Source organism: Microtus oregoni, unplaced genomic scaffold (assembly GCF_018167655.1).
Source record: "Microtus oregoni isolate MIOR12 unplaced genomic scaffold, Mior012 000031F_ref0000149, whole genome shotgun sequence".
Classification (NCBI taxonomy): domain Eukaryota; kingdom Metazoa; phylum Chordata; class Mammalia; order Rodentia; family Cricetidae; genus Microtus; species Microtus oregoni.
Genome location: NW_024543090.1, coordinates 29063597 through 29081759, shown reverse-complemented (window position 1 = coordinate 29081759; position 18163 = coordinate 29063597). Strand labels below are relative to the sequence as shown.

Below are 18163 nucleotides of genomic sequence, written 5' to 3'. Positions count from 1 at the left end.
TCAAAGCCAAATATTTAACTTATTTAAATCAATGAAGGCCATGACTTGGGACAATATAGGTCAGTCTCAGCAGTGATACCTAAGTGAAGAAAGTAAGTCACAGACATTTATGGTACTGTCTTTATAAAATAAAGACAAATGAAGCCTGAGTGAGGTGGTGCACACCTTAAATCCCAGCACTCAGGAGGCAGAGGCAGGCTGATCTCTGTGAGTTCCAGGACAGCCAAGGCTACACAGAGAAATCCTGTCTCAAAAAGAAAGAAGAAGAAGAAGAAGAAGAAGAAGAAGAAGAAGAAGAAGAAGAAGAAGAAGAAGAAAGAGAAGGAGGAGGAAATTAAGACAAATGGGAATAATCAATTAATACACTATCTATGAATTAATGAAAACAATATGAAAAAACAAGAAACGCATCAGACTGCACTAGTGATCCCAGCACTTGGGAGACAGAGGCAGGAAGGAGTTCAAGGTCAGCCTAGGCCATAGGAAAACTGTCTCAAAGCAAACAAAGCAAAAGGCAAAGAAGAGAGAATGGATGACAATAGTGAAAAAGCAGGAGAGCAGGTCTGAGGCAGCAAGCTCCACAGAAGCAGGACTGTCTGCCTCTCACCTTCACACAGGTGGCCGGGTCCACCATGCAGACCACTTCTGCCAGGGCAAGGCTTCGGCTGATGAAATTCTTCCTTCTTTCTTCCTGAAAATATAATAGAACTAATGTCAAGATTTACTGCTGATCTTCTGATCTTGAAATATACATATTTTAAATAATGAGTAATATACATAATTCCTTCACAAAAAAACAACACAAAGCAATTTTAAGTTAGGAAAGCGTCTCATCGCTCTTCTGAAAATAAATGTTTTCATCTTGTGTCAATGTGGCCTTTGGTCTCTGGCCATTTGGGTGTGGTATTCAAGAACTTTTTTTCCTTTTTTAATCTTTCTTTTAAAAAAAAACATTTATTTAGGGGTATGTGCAACACAGTACATGTGTAGAGGTCAGAGGCCAACTTGCAAGTGTCAATTCTCTCCTACTGCGATGTGGGTCCTAAGGATCTAAACTGGGTCATCAGGGTGGGCAGCAAGTGCCTTTACCTGCTATTTCACCATGAAGAGCCCCACAACCTCTTTTCTTACACAACAGGAAGGCAGCTTCTTGAGGACAGACTCTTTGTCCCTATACCATACGTCCCCCAGGCTTTACTTAGCCTTGACCAAGCTTGTCCCTGACTTCCCAGTATGTTTCTGCTGCAATATAGGCAGCGAAAACATCCTGCCTTGCTACTCCAAGTGTTCCCACAGCAACACCAATGTGAAGAAAATCCTGTAGAAAACCTGGGAACATTTTAGATAAAGGAAAAGTAATGGTTTTCTCTTCCTAAGCGTAGGTCACTGTTGGGTTTGATTTATGATTTTAAAACCATGAGGTCCTGGTCTGTCATCCCTGCTGAGTCTCTTCCTATCACAACATCAATAACTTCCAAATCTCAGTGAGCAGACAGCAGATGGTTCTTAACTGTTTAAATATATATATATATGCAATTCTAGCAGCACTAGAGATTCTAGCAGAGACAGGAGGATGCTAGGGGCTCTTTAACCAACCAATCTTCTGAGCTCCACATTCAGTGAGAGAGCCTGACTCAAAATATACAGTAGAGAGTGACAGAGAAAGACACCCAACAATGACCTCTGACCTACACACACACACACACTTTTCAAAACAAGCCAGAAACAACATTTCCAGAGAAGGTGATAGCCTGTTGAGTGGACAATTTGCAATTATTCATTATTGGAATTCATGTGAGCTGTCCTTATGGGCCAGTTTCTCCTGAGACCCCCACCAACAAAACTGATACTGGTTGCTTATGTGTGCAAGTATGTGCATCTATCTGTGCACACATGTATTTGTGTATCCAAATGTGGACACATCTATTTGTATATATTATGTGCATAAATCTCCACGTGTATGTGTGTGCATGTTCTTATATATACATATGTGGACATGTACATATTCCCTTACATATGCATGCATGTCTTAGTGTGTGTTTCTATACACACATTCACATGTGGGCTTGTGCATGTGTATTGCCCCACCAGCAGCAAGACAAGACCAGCCTTCTCTGGATGACGATTTCCACACTGGCTTCAACTCTCTCCCTAGGCATCCTCCATATTTTTCCTTCCCTCAGGCTTTTACAATGTTTCTCTCAAGTATTATTAATTCCATCAAACACCATTCTGTCAAGAAGCAGGCTTCTCAACATGGCCGCAACCCAACACATCTTGTATTGATTATTTCCTAAAATACCTCCAGGCTCTCGCAGAAACCATGGCGTGGCTCCGGCCCGGGGTTGCACTGAAGAGTCAGTTACAAGCAGATAATGAAAAACAACTGTAGCAGATACCTACTTACTTTCTCAGTGTCCTCTGTTTCACCAATCCTTAGAACAACCCCAACACAAAAGATGGCAAAGCCTATGCTCAGGAAAATCAAGTGACTTACCCAACCAGAGTCACTTTATGAGTGTCCAAACAAGGGTCAGAAACTAGAACTTCAGAGCTCATGAGGATGTCTTGCTACTACCTCTCACTGTCCTTCATTATTAAAGACTCTGGTTACCCAGTCTTCATCACCATTTTATTTCGTACCACCAGAGAAGACTCAACATCATCCTGTCAAGGTGCCCCCATGCCATCTTTCTGAGTCATGCTATCTACAGTCACATGGACAAACATCCCTTTGCTTTCAACCACTTGCTCTGCCTTTTCTAGACACAAACCATCAAAGGGATGTGCATAGTGGCATATGCCTGAAATCCCAGCACTCAGGAGGCAGAGGAAAGATCCAGGTCAGCTTGGTCTGAACAGAAGTTTCACACCAGTCAGAGCTACAGAGAAAAACCCTATGTCTAAATAATTATTAGATAAATAGGTAGGTAGATGGATGGATAGATAGATAGATAGATAGATAGATAGATAGATAGATAGATAGATAGATGATAGTAAATCCCTTAGAAATATCAGGTGTAGATGGTTTTCTTCATTCTGATAATTCACACTATTGATGCAGGAATATAATTTTATTACTAGTAACATCCAGTTGTGGCCATTTTTACTCACAAGCTTGAAGCTAAGTGCAAGCACATGTGTTGAATTCACCCATCTTGGAGCATTTGAAATTGTTTATTATGATGACTTCCCTTCCCTTGTCTCCACAGAAGACAGCCATGTTTATTATTAGACCTGATGGGAAACGTCAGTAGGAGTTTGTCATTCCCTGGCGTTAACTCGAGTATGTGCTTGGGCTGATTCATTTTCAAGAAGTCAGATCAAAGTTCTGAAACCTGGACTGGGTTTGATTTGATTGACCATATTGCTGGCATATATTTCTAACATCATCTATACACATAAATTTTCTTGTCTTTAATTAGCTAATTGCTTAAGTAATAGCCATAATTGGCAAATTTACCCTCTCCTTAAATTGGCAGCACTAGCTGCATTGGCTGCATTGTTTGGGATCAATCATTAATCAATGTATTTTTTGCATCTTTTTTAATATGTCTGCTATATCAATAGCTACCTTCATTCACATTTGAAACCAAACTCAATGACTATATAGTCTTGTAAATTTACCATTTTAAAGGGTAGTAAATCCATAAATGTATAAACAATAATTCAAACTTTTATTATATCTGAACTTGAAGTCCATGCCATCAAACACATCTGTGTAGTAATTTCAACTTCAAACAGAAGGAAGACAGTTTGTCCTAAAATACTCTCTTCGGGGCATTTATATAGCAGATCTCTATGTTTCCCCTTGAAGATGCAGCCTTCTGTCTGCCTTGCTTTTCCACCTGTGGGCTGATGGAGGTACAGCAGCCTACACACAAGACTACCATTTGTGCACAGCTCAAAACCATTGTTATTTTATAGCATTTTGGCTATTTCACATCCATGAAGTAGAAACCGGGACCTACAATGGGCACCTTTTCCTGAGTTTCTTCTTCTTTTCTAAAGAGGGATGAAGGAGATCATTTGTGAGAGGCATGTCCTTGATGGAGGAAGGTCATTGGCTAATAAAGGAACTGCCTTGGCCCATTTTATTGGTTAGAAGATAGGTGGGAGGAGTAAACAGAACAGAACGCTGGGAGGAAGAGGAAGTGAGCTCAGACTCCACAGCTCTCCTCTCGGGAGCAACGCCTGAGAGAGAGACACCATGCCCCGCTCCCGGGCAGACACACGCCATGAAACTCTGACCCAGGATGGACTAGGCTAGAATCTTCCCGGTAAAACCGGTTCTCACAGATTATTAGAGATGGGTTGATCGGGATATCAGAATTAGCCAGTAAGGGCTAGAGCTAAAGGGCCAAGCAGTGTTTAAATGAATACAGTTTGTGTGTTGTTATTTCGGGTAAAGCTAGCCGTATGGGCAGCTGGGGTGCTGGGGACGCAGCCCTGCCGCCCGTATTACTACATGTCCTCATGGGAGGTCATGACCAACTTTCCATTTTTAATGAAGACCAATTTATCACTTTTGCTTATGCACATTCAACAGGATCTAGGTAATGCGTTTTCCCTCTCCCACTTCCCCTCCTCTTCCTCTCCCCTTTCCCCCTCTCTTTCCCTCCACTTCTCTAAGGAACTCTTGCCTATCCTAAAGTCAAAAAGATGTTCTTTGTCCTTCCGTGAGCTGATTTTAAAGTTTGTGTTCCAAAAAACTATATAATACACTCTAATTATTTTTGCATGCAGTGTGAAGTAGGGAATATAGATTTACTTTTTTCCTATTTGCTTCAGCTTCATTTATTACAAAGATGTTTCTTTTCTTGTTATGTTGCTTTGGCAACACTATGAAGAATAAAGCAACTGATCAAATGTGTATTTCTGCCATGACTCTCAATTATGTTCCCTTGATATGTCTGTCTGTTTTTGTTTTGTTTTTGTTTTTGGAGACAGGGTTTCTCTGTGTAGCTTTGGATCCTGTCCTGGAACTCACTCTGTAGACCAGGTTGGCCTCGAATTCACAGAGATTCCACCTGCCTCTGCCTCCCCAGTGCTGGGATTAAAGGTGTGCGCCACCACCGCCAAGCCACTATGTCCGTCTCTTTTATCAGCATCACATAAAGCTTTCTAATGAGCCTTGAACTCATGTATTGAGAGCCTACCAGCTTTGCTCTGTTACAGAATTGTTTTAACCATTCTAGGTCCTTTGCATATCCATAGGCATTTGGAATCAACCAGTAAATTGTAATGATGGCTCCAGAATCAGTCTCACGCCGATGCCTTTCCCAGTGATGAGAGCCTCCAGAGACCCCAGTACCATCTCAATAAAATTGAATCATTTCAGCGCAGCCTCTGTCTGGCTTTAATGTCCTGTGGCGGTTACTAAGATCACAGAGGAGAGGCTCTGAACAGAGGGCTGGAAACATTTGGTAGCAAAGGCTAGCTATGTACTTCATATACTTTTCCTCCCAGGGCTGATAAAAGTGATATTCCCATGGCTTTATCTAAGGGCAGTGTCCATGTCATGAAAACATTACTGTAGCATTCTGACAAAGCAAGATTCTCCCAGATTCTTGCCTCAAACATGATATACATTCCCTTGGCAACAGAGGCCTCCCACATCCTTACCCTTGTACCTGCATTTGGAAATGTTTCCAGTTAAAGAGTAATCCCAGAATTGGTCAATACTAACCACATGCCATAATGAGTTTTTCTATTGGCCTCGCCATCTCAGTGCCTGGGACTTCTTTCCTGTGAGTGCCAACTCCAGCATCTGACCATCGTCTTAATGGAAATTAATGATGGCTTATCCATGTTTGTCCTCGGGTAAATATCGCTCAAGTCACTTCACATTTTGAAAGATTGTGTCTTAAAAACCGGGTAGTAAATCACAGTATCATTGAGTGCTCACTTGCTATTGCCGAGTGCTGTATGCAGAACCTAACATGTGGGATGTCATTTGATCCTCCCATGCGCCCTTCAACATGAGTGATGGAAACCAAGGCTCAGAGAAGCAAGAAAGTCACCCGAGGGCTTGGGTTTCTCGATGAAGAAGCCAAGGATGAACCTTCATCTATCTGACTCCAAAATGGGAGAGAAAACTACATTTTGACTACCCCAAATTAATGTAAAGTCAATATACAAATATATACGTATATATAGACATACACACACACATACATATGAAGTGCACTTTAAAAGACAACACTAGAATACATAAGCCCATTATTAGTTATATATGTTATTATGTATGAGTCTGTGTGTATGTATAATTTTAATTTTCTTGAAGTGAATATCTCTTACTTTGATAATGTAAATTTTCAACATTTCTTCCAGTGAATTTTGTGAATTTTTCTATAATCTCTATTTATAATTGTTTGACTTCTCCAAACTTCACAGCATAAATAGAAGGTGAAGAAGCAGGCTTAAAACATGGGTTAAGAAAAAGCTGATCTCAGTGCAGGAAGCAGAGAAATTAATGCTGTAGTGGTAAATCCAGTATGACCCAGAACTCATGACCTCAACTGGACATGGCCAGCAGAAATCTGAAACCTGATTTCTCCAACTGCATGGCATCCCTTGCCTGTGTTCACTGGTCCTGATGGTAGGTTCTGATAGTTGGCCTTGGGTCCTGCATTCAAGCCCACTTTTGGTACGTAGCAAGGAAGATGCCAAGGGGAGCCTCCAGTGTTACCCATACCCATGCTGAGACCATCCCAAATCACAACATCTTGCTCCCATACCCAAAAGTCCCACCCTATGTTAGAGTAGCTTCCCCTACCTTCATGTAAACCTTGAAGTTAGGAGTGGAAGCCTTCACAGCTTCCTATGGCTGGCATCCATCCTGGCTTGCCCAGTTGGGCTGATTTTGCACAGCCCCTCACTTGACCGTTTCCACACCAGCCCTGGACCAATAGATCAGGGACACTTGAAAGACAGAGAATGCCTTCTGCTCCTCCTGAGTTCTGCAGTTCTGTTCTCCCAGCCTCTGTTTCTGCCTCATCACAACAGAAAGACTGTGTGGGGCAGAGCTTTACCACATTTGGGCTATGGAATCAATACAGGTATAATTTGACTTTCACCTCTGTTACTTCTAGCATTTAACTTTAGATAATTTAACCTGTTCTCTAACCATTAGCCCCATGGCCTGTGGCCCGTAAAATAGAGAATCAAATTTACTTTATGATTTTCCTGGGTGGAGTGTGCTTTTGGGACAAGACCTTGTCATGCAGCCCAAAGTAGCCTTAAATTTTCTATCCTCCTGCTTCAGCTTTTTGATGAGATTACCTGGGTAATTGCATGTACCACCATGCCCAGCTTGTGCAGTGTATTGCATATGAAAAATTCTTTCAGCTCTTTTCTGCTCGTGACCTATTTCTCTGGCCAGTCCTCCCACCCCAGTCTCCACTCTGATCCTTTTCCAGAATCCACCAGACCCAGTCCTTGAGCCTCCTCTCTTCTGTCAACACATTTGGGACTCCATCCAGCTTCGCAGCTCCTAATTCATCCCTGTACTCACGATTTCCGCATCCTGCCCCTATACATCTCAAGTTTCTGATCATAGCTAAAAACTAACTCCTGACTTAGTGTCAAGCCAAGCACAGAAAAGTCTTCATCCTTCTCTCCCCTTTGTGTCTCGCCATCCATCAGCTGCTCCTACTGCTTTTCCAATCGGATTTCAGAAGACTCTCTAATTCAGCCACTTTGACCACAGCCACTCTGGTCCTGGCCAGCACCAGCTCTCTGTTCGGGGACTGAAAATCCCCTCAACTCTTGTCATTTTCAGTCCTGCCCCAGCAGCTAGGAAGGCTCCTGGCGAACTATCAAATCATGTCCTGCTCCACTCAGTCCTTCTAGAACCTTCCCATTTTATCCTAGGAGGAAAGCCGAACCGATTAAAACCTTCTCATCCTCCTTTCTCCCAGCCTATGACAACCACCGTTCTCGTCTTTGTCTCCCTGACTCTGCTTACCCCTACACCTCTCATAGAGTCACAGTAACGACAGCCTCACTCTCTTTAGGCACAATGTCTGCAGGAGTCAGCCACGCAACAGCTGTCAAGTTTCCTTTACTTTTAAAACCTAATTCTTTTCGTCATTACCTGCCTCATTTTGCTCATTCTTCCCTCTGCTGACAGACATTAGCTATTGTGCACAGCGATGCTGTTAATGTGGTGTGATGGTAAATGTGGGTTGTCAACTTTGGTTGGATCTGGAATCAACTAAGAACCAAGCTTGCAAGGGTCTGTGGGGGTGTTTCCAGGAAGGAGTAAGTGAATAGCACCTTCCAGGCAGTCTGACATAAAGAGGTCCTGAGGAAAGCCCTGCTCCTGTGGATAACTCTGACTAGAGCACATACACAAACATTTACCTGAGTCTGCTTTCAAGTGTTGGGGCATATGTTAGGAAATGGGATTTCTGTATCATGTGACTTAATTTTTAAGGAAATGCCATGGTGTCTTAAACAGAGGCTACATGGCTTTATCCAGCACCAGCAACACATAAGGGTTCACATATTACATCCTTAAGGGTTTGTCTCATTTTTTTATAGACAGCTGTGTTAAAGGGTGTAAATCAGTGGTTCTCAACCTGTGGGTCACAACCACTTTGGGTCTAATATCAGCTATTCTGTATATCAGATATTTGTGATCCATAACAGTAGATAAATCACAGTTATGAAATAACACTGAAAATAATTTTATGGTTGGGGTCATCACGACATGAAGACTGTGTTAAAGGGACGCAGCCTTAGGAAGGTTGAGAATCACTGGTGTAAAGAAATGTGTAGCTCACTGCAGGTTTGATCTTTGATTTTCAAATGATTAATATCAGGCATCATTCTGTGTATTTATTGGTCATTGCATAGTTTAATTAGAGACAAATCATTTTTATACTTTAATTAGAGAAAGTCTCTTCAAGTCCTTTGGTCATTTAAAAACAAATTGTTGTCAGTGTTTTTTTCTTCATAGAAGATCATGTCATCTAGCTGGGCAGTGGTGGCGAACACCTTTAATCCCAGCACTCAGAAGGGAGAGACAGGCAGATCTCTATGAGTATGAAGCCAGCCTGGTCTACAGAGTGAGTTCCAGGACAGGCTTCAAAGCCACAGAGAAACCCTGTCTCAAAAAAAGTGGGGGGGGGGATGATGTCATCTGTTATTTAATATAGTTGTTTGTAGTTGAATTGCATGAGTTCCTTACATTTATGACTGTCTTAGAAACGTGATTTGCAAGTATTTCTCCCATCCCACGGACTGTCTCTTCACTCTGATGTCCGTGTTCCTTCAGTCTGCTCTGCTGTCACAGAATACCTGAGATTGGGTAATGTATAAAGAAAAGAAATTTATTCTTATAGTTAAGGGGCAGAGAAAGTTCAAGGCTGAAGGTCTTGCGTCTGACAAGTATCCTGCTGTACCATCCCATGGTGGAAGGCAGAACAAAAATACACCCTTTACAAAGAACCAACTGCCATAACTAACCCACTCCTGAGACAATGGCATTCATCCTTTGATGGAAGCTATGATGGCCATTCTTCGTTGTCAGCCTGACTACATTTGGAAATGACAAAAACCCAGGCAGCTGAACACATCTGTGAGGGATTTTTCTTAAATCACTTGAAGTTGGAAGATCCACCTTTAATCTGGGCCACACATTCTGGTGGCAGCCTATATAAAGGTTGTGGAAGCAGGAAGCTTTTGTTCTTTGTCTGTTTGCCCTGGCTCTCATTGGCAAGTCAATTCCTTCACTGCATTTGAACCTACTTCTTCGGGATTCTGGAATACAATGAAACCAGCTGAGACATTCAGCCTGGGGACTGAATACTAATCAATTATTGACATTTCCATTGCTAAACAGCCATGATTAGACTAGCTGGGCTACATCCTAAAATTTGCAGTAATGAATCCCTCTTATATAGAGAGAGATTCATTCTATTGGTTCTGTTCCTCTGAAGAGCACCCTGACTAACACAGGAGCAGAGTCTTCATATTCTAACCACATCCTAGAAGCTCCATCTCTCAAAACTACTCTGGTGGACCTTAAGTTTCCAGCATAAAAGTCTGGAGGGATACATTCAATCCATATCACCTTGATGCACAAAATTGTAAGCCAGGCATGACAGTGCATGCCAGTCAGTACTCTGAAGGCAGAGGCAGAAGATAGATCTGTGAGTTCAAAGCCAACCTGGTCTATAGAGAGAGTTCCAGGTCAATCAGGCTATACAATGACTCTTTGTATCAACAAGAAGGAACATTTTGATGCCCACCAAGTAGTCCTCAATGTATAAGTGCTCCACCTCTTCAGTTCATTTTATCCCCCGGTGTTGTGTTATTTTTATGCTTTAGTAAATAAAATTACTTACTTTTGATTGCGCTTTTTAACATACAGAAATGAAAAATAATTCTGCGTATTGATCTTATCTTGCAACTTTGCTGGATTTACTAGCTCTCACTTATTACTGTGGAATTATTACAGTAAGATCATGTCATCTGTCAGCAAAGACAATTTTATCTTTTTTCTCTCCACCCTATGTCTGATTTTAGTCCCAGGTCTGTCACTGTCTGCTGTGCCATAAACGTATATATTTATTACTCCATAGTGCCTCCTCCTATACTAAGCTATAAGCTCTACAAATGCCTGCTTTACTCCCTCCCCTTAGTGTTTGGCTCACAAAAGGAGCTAGTCAATAACTGTAAAACGAGTGAATTACCTCACCTGGCACACAAACGGAACCTAACAAATGGTAGCAAGTCATAATTATTGTTACCTTTTACACAATACTTTACTGCAAACATAGTAATTAGGTTTTCAAATAAAAAGATTTTATTTATGAAGAATGGTCTCAGTATCAAGAAATAAGCAGCAGCACCAGGATCCCAGCTGGAGTCCCTTGGCAGGCAACTTACTCCCCGGCAGGCTCTTGGAAGAAATCCCTGTGGTCCTCACAGATGACAACACACTTTGAATGCCAATCTACACAGAGGGACTTCTATAAACAGTCCACTCCATCCTGTCATCTCTGCTCAACTCTTCCACAATATCCCATGGGACCAGGGCTGGCCTGGCCAGAGTGCTGGCCAAGTGGCCAGTATCCAAGTCTGTGGAGCTGGAGCTGGGACAAAGACTCCTGCCAAAAGCAACACAGAGGACTGAGATCCAGGGCAGCTGTCACAGCCTGCTAGGAAAAGCCAGGGATCCAGGACAAACAGAAGCCAGAGGGCCAAAAACGAAGCCAAGGCCAAGGTCAAAGAGGAAAGATCTCAGAGAGAGCAAGTCGGGAGCCAACACAGGGACTGGTGGGGGAAGGCTTCTCTGTCACGATCCAGATGACCAATAAGGACCGGTGTTGGTGTTTGGGGCCTGAACAGGATGAGATGTCCTGAAGGACCAATGACAGACTGACTTCTTTGGTCTCTGGACAAATTTCCTGCCCAGCAAGAGTGTTGAAATGTACTCACGACTTTCTGGGAAAGTCTTATTTCTCAGAGGTTATCAGGAAAGTAACCAACATTTTCCCCATTCTCAAACACCTTCTGAGGTGAGGTGACTTGACCTTAGAATATAACACCATCTTAGTCACCAACCCACTTCTCTCTAAATATAAAACACCCAAAAGTGAGTTTTCCGATGAAAGTAATATATAATTAGGATAAACACAGGTATCAGACTGTGGGTCTTCTCCAAGTCCTCTCAAAGATCTTAAGAGTGAATAAACTCCCTGGAAACTATCGGTTCTTTAAGTCAGTGCTTCTCAAACTCCAAGGTTCCTGAACCCCTTTACACGATTGAGGGGCCAGGGAGATGGCTCAGTTGGTAAAGGGGCTTGCCATCAAGCCTGACGACCAGACTTTGATCCTGAGGAGCCACATGGTGGAAAAAAAGAACCGACTTTCACGAGCTGCCTTTGACCTCTACATGCATCCCGTGGCACATGTGTGTCCACACACATACACACACAAAACAAATAAATAAGTAAGTAAGTAATAAATGTAAAAAGAAGAAAAACTACTGAGAGCTTTTCTTTGTGGTTATATCTAGAAATTTACCATATTAGTATTAATTAGAATGGATAAATTTGGCACTTTATTCATTGCAAATAACAATAAACTCATTGCATATCAAAGCAAATAGCTCTATAAGTAACATAACTTCAAAAATAAAAAAAGAATCAGTAAGAAGAATAGAATTATCTTACATTTTACAAACTGTTTGAATATCTGACCTAACTAAAGACCCTTGACTTTCTTGTCTGCTTTTGCTGTGAGTTGCCATTTGGGTTAGTCTGTAATGCAAACCCTGCACCACCCACATAGGGAACTGGACATTTACTTTTCACATAGTGCCTGCAAACATCCCAGAGATGCCCATGGATCTTTAGATGATACTTGAGTGTCCCTCCCTGTGCAGATTAACAGGATGATGGTGACACAGGGTCTTACAGCTAGACTTAGGAAAGATGGTATGGAGCAGCCATGAGTGGGTATCATTATCCAAGATTTAGTCCCCAGCCAGCCCCATACATGGCCAAGAATAGTCTGACACCCAGCTGCCTCCTTCCTGGGAGAGGAAATATTGAGTTAGAATGTCCTCATGAGCCTTTCATGGACCATGACTAGAAGAAAGACCAACTGATGATGGGAACAATTTGGGAGAATACTGCAAGGGCCACAGGAAGACAGTGTTTGGCACAGCAGTATTAAACCCCAGGTACATTCTGATTCAACCAGTGGATTTAAATGCCAATTTCATTGGTCAGGGCAAAAGTCTAGACAGAAGAAATTTTTATTGAAAATGTATTTTTTCGACTAAATTACAATATCCATTCATGATAAAGGTCTTGGAGAGAAGAGGGATACAAGGAACATACCTAAACATAATAAAGGCAAGATACAGCAAGCCAACAGCCAATATCAGACTAAATGGAGAGAAACTCAAAGCAATCCGACTGAAATCAGGAACAAGACAAGGTTGTCCACTCTCTCCATATCTATTCAATATAGTACTTTGAGGTTCTAGCTAGAGCAATAAAAAAACAAAAGGAGATCAAGGGGATACAAATCAGAAAAGAAGAAGTCGAACTCTCACTATTTGCTGATGATATGATAATTTAAATAAGTGATCCCAAAAAAATATACCAAGGAACTTCTACAACTCATAAACACTTTCAGTAATGTAGCAGGATACAAGATTAACTAGAAAAAATCAGTAGCCCTCCTTTATACAGATGATAAATGGACTGAGAAAGAAATCAGAGAACCATCACTTTTCACAATAACCACTAATAACAAAATATTTTAGAGTAACTCTAACCAAACAAGTGGAAGACCTGTATGACTTTGAAGAAGACACCAGAAAATGGGAAGATCTCCCATGCTTGGGTAAAAATGGCAATCTTACCAAAAGCAATCTACAGATTCAACACAACGCCCATCAAAATCTCAGCAAAATTTTTCACAGACCTCAAAAGAACAAAATTTAACTTTATATGGAAAAAACAAAAAACCCATGATAGCAAAAACAATTCTGTGCAATAAAGGAACTTCTGGAGGCATCACAATCCCTGATTTAAAACTCAACTACAGAGCTACAGTACTGAAAACAGCCTGGTATTGGCATAAAAACAGACAGGAGGACCAATGGAACCGAATGGAAGACCAAGATATCAATCCACACGCCTACGAACACCTGATTTTTTGACAGAGAAGCAAAAAATATAAAGTGAAAAAAAGTATATTCAACAAATGGTGCTGGCATAACTGGATATCAACATGTAGAAGAATGAAAATAGATCCATGTCTATCACCATGCACAAAACTCAAGTCCAAATGGATCAAAGACCTCAACATAAAGCCAGCCACACTGAACTTCATAGAAGAAAAAATGAGAAGTACACTTGAACACATTGGCACAGGAGACCACTTCCTAAATATAACCCCAGTAGCACAGACACTGAAAGAAACAATTAATAAATGGGACCTCCTAAAACTGAGAAGGTTCTATAAAGCAAAGGACACGGTCAACAAGACAAAATGGCAGCCTACTGAATGGGAAAAGATCTTCACCAATCCCACATCAGATAGAGTATTGATCTCCAAAATATACAAAGAACTCAAGAAATTGGTCATCAAAAAACAAATAATCCAATTTTTAAAATGGGGCATAGATCTAAACAGAGAACTCGCAACAGATGAATCTAAAATGTTCAACATCCTTAGCCATCAGAGAAATGCAAATCAAAACAACTCTGAGATTCCTTCTTATATCTGTAAGAATGGCCAAGATCAAAAACACTAATGACAGCTTATGTTGGAGAGGATGTGGGGTAAAGAGAACACTCCTGCATTGCTGGTAGGAGTGCAAACTTGTACAGTCGCTTTGGAAATCAGTATGGCGATTTCTCAAAAATTAGGAAACAACCTTCCTCAAGACCCAGAAATATCACTTTTGCATATATACCCAAAGGATGCTCAATTATACCTCAAGGACATGTGCTCAGCTATGTTCATAGCAGCATTATTTGTCATAGCCAGAACCTGAAAGCAACCTAAATGCTCCTCAGCTGAAGAATGGATGAAGAAGATGTGGTACATTTACACAATGTAATAATAATAATGGCATTTTGAAATTTGAAGGCAAATGGGATGGAGCTACAAAACATCATATTGAATGAGGTAACTCAGACACAGAAAGATAAATATAATATGTACTCACTCATAAAGACAAAAAGCAAAGAAAAACCAGCCTACAATTCACACTCCCAGAGAACCTAGACAACAAAGAGGACCATAAGAGAGACATACATGGATCTAATCTACATGGGAAGTAGAAAAAGACAAGATCTCCTGAATAAATTGGGAGCATGGGTATCATGGGAGAGGATAGAAGGGGAGGGGGGAGGAAGGGAAGGGAGTGGAGAAAAATATATAGCTCAATAAAAACAATAAAAAAGAAAATATATTTTTTTCTACTGAATATATCCTGATTATAGTTTTTCCTCCCCCAACTTTTCCCCACCCACCCAGATTCATACCCTTTCTTTCTCTTATTAGAAAACAAGCAGGCATCTAAAATAATAATAATAATAATAGTAATTAAAAACAAAAGAAAGAAAGAAATGGGGGCAGGGGTGAGACAAAAAAAAACACATACAAATTCAGATACACACACAGAGAAATCCTATAAAAACACAAAATTGGAAACCATGGTATATAAGCAAAAGAGGTTTATTTTAAGTGCCCAGACAAAGAATTAGGAGAAAACAGAAACAAAAACAAAATACCACTGAGTTTGTTTTATGTTAACCATCTGTTGTTGCGCATGGGACCTGCCCTTAAGAGTTGTTTGTATAACCAGTGTGGCTCTATAGGAGAAAACTAACTTTCCTTTGAGAGAAGTTCCTAACTGGAGATAGTTTCTGGATCAGAGTGGGGGCTTGTTAACGGAATCTTTAATGCTCCCCAGCTGACTGTAATAGATAGTAGCATCAGACTGAAGAGCCTAGTTAGTCAATGGCCTGGGCTTGAATACCTTCTACTAGTTTAGTGTACAATGACACAACTCACCTCAATTCAATTACCAGTTTCTTTCTTTTTTGTTTGTTTTTGTTTTTAGCCTGTACTTGGAAACACCGTGAACAACGTGATGAATATTTAGCACAATTACCCATTTACAGTTCTTAATGTTGCTGCAAATTATGTAAGTTTTAAGTTTGTGTTGTCGTTCTTTGTTTTAATGACGGTAGAAACCATCAGTCTCTATCAGCTTCGAGGGACAAGTGTCTCTAAAGATGCTGCCACTCATGACCGGGCTCCTATATTAGTTACTTTTCTCCCACCTTGGCAAACGCCTGACAGAAATGACTTGAAGAAGAGTGTTATTTGGTTCATGGATTCAGTCGGTCATGGCAGGCAAAGAAAGCATGGCAGAATTCATGGTGGCAAAAGCTTGAGTAGATCAGGAACTAAAAGAGAATAGGACTGGAAGACAGTCTGTTTGAAACCCTCAAGGCTTGCCCAGTGGCTATGGCCACCACCTAGATTCCGCATCCCAAAGGTTTCATAACTTCCCAAAACAAAACTCAGATGGGAGCCAAGGATTCGAGTGCACTAGCCCATAGAAGATTTCACAGCAAACCATAACAGCTCCAAAGCAAGGAGTGAAAACTCCCATTTTAGTCCTGCCACAAAGAGGACAATTACCCTAAGGTTTTAATCTCTTCATCGAGATAGAGAGTCCGCAGTTCCTCCACCTAGGACCCAATCCTGAAATTGCCAGAGGAACAAGAAAGTTCTTGGCTGAGATACACAAAGCTGATGTTACTAGAGACCAGTATAAGAGGTACCAGTACAGTAAGCAATGATAGTGTTCACACTGGGTATCCTATGTGTTTATATGCACACACACACACACACACACACACACACACACACACACATACGGGGGGGGGAGGCTCAGAGAGAGGCACAGAAAGAGAAACATACAGAGAAACATATAGATACAGAGAAATATAGAAAGTGAGAAATAAAGAGAGAGACACGGAATCAGAGAGACAGAGAAGGAGGAAGGAAAGGAGGAAGGGAAGGAGGGAAGGAGGGAGAGGAGGGAAAAATATCCACACACTCACACACATTTTAGTTGGTCTCAGTGTTTTTCCCCTTTAAGATTATTGAAACATTTTGTCTTACAGAGAAGAGACAGGATGGAAATATTTTTAATGGCTTATTCTTGGCTTGTGAACTGTCCGTGGAGAACTGGAACAAGTGAGGCTCCCTACTCATGTGCCTGAAAACATCGTCATTACACTTACACTCTGCCTCTGAACTCACTGGCTCACCCTTGAACATTAGCAGCAATATGTCACTGGGGCCAGAAAAAGACGGAAGAGCCAGTACGCTTTCTGATTGGGCAGGACAGCCATGACTCAATATTTTTTATTGAAAGGCAGAATGAATCATGTAACACTTCTAGGATCCTGGGATGTAGGCAGCTTGTCCAGCTGTCTAAGGGTGGGATCCGAGAACCTTCCAACACAGATGTACTGCCAAGTCTCCTGACATCTACCCAGTGAGATGAGCCTGCTGGACTGACAGCTAGCTTACTTTCATTGGTTTTTTTTTTTTTTTTTTTTTTTTTTTTTTACGGACTCACACAGAGAGGGGAACCAAATTCATCAAAATAACTAACAGAAGATGAACCAGAAGGATACTCAAGGGCACTCCTGTGCCTTATGGAGGAATTAGATCCATTCATCCGGGACAGAAAGTGGTCCAGGCTGCCTAGAGTCACTAGGGGAGTTACAAAAACAGGGAGGTAACTGAATCTGGGTTAGCCTACTTCATTAAGAGTTTGGTTACAAAGGCTCCTCCAGATTCAGCAGGTAGGAAAGCAGTTCTCAGGCCTCACTAAAGGATCAACTTCCACATCAGTGTCTGGGGTGTTGGCATTAGTTTAAGCGCCATGTGTTATGGGTTGATTAAGGGAGCAGAGGGCTGGTCTCACGCCAGGAGTCTACCTTCCCACCAGCCCCACAGTGGATGAATAAATTCTGGTCTCTAATGGCAGGACTAAAAACAAACTGAGCTGCCCCCCATAGGCTCATTAATTTGAATACTTAGTCCCCAGTTGGTGGAACTCTCTGGGAAGGCTTAGAAGGCGCTGAAGGCAGGAGATGAGGCTTCAAAAACCATTCCCAGTTAGTTCTCTCTGCCCTGCGCTTGTGAATCAAGCTGCAAACTCTCAGCTTCTGGTCTCGCACCATTGCCTGTCTGCCTGCTGCCGTGATCCCCACCACGATGGCCACGGACTCGAACCCTCTGCAACTGTGAGCCCCAAATTATATGTTTCCTTTTTTATATGGTGTCAATACTCACAACTCTAAATGTATATTGATTGGCAATTTATTAACTTTAAAATCTTGAGCAAGGGCTGTAATGAAACATGGTTTTGTTTGCTTTTTCTATCCATGTGCTCTGTTATGTAGGGGTTGTCAGTTCCAAGTGAACATCTTTCCACGTGCTCTCCACTGAAGGGCAGTGTCGCCCACTTCAAGATGGCTGACTACTTTGAGGGAAATTTGTGTTTAGGCAGTGAAATCAGCCCCCGAAATGTGCGAGTCAGCCCCTACATCTCCTCAGGACCGTTACTCGGAGGTGGGGTTTGGAGGATTTATTC

At 41.6% G+C, this 18163-nt stretch overlaps 1 protein-coding gene across 1 annotated transcript in view; it reads right to left on the bottom strand.

Moving 5' to 3' along the window:
* LOC121465587 (acyl-coenzyme A oxidase-like protein) overlaps nt 1–18163 on the bottom strand; it is a 300287-nt gene that overhangs the window by 250364 nt on the left and 31760 nt on the right. Inside the window, exon 3 of the mRNA XM_041678830.1 lies at nt 608–691. Within this exon, the coding sequence (XP_041534764.1) occupies nt 608–691 (84 nt within the window). The remainder of the gene's footprint in view (nt 1–607; nt 692–18163) is intronic.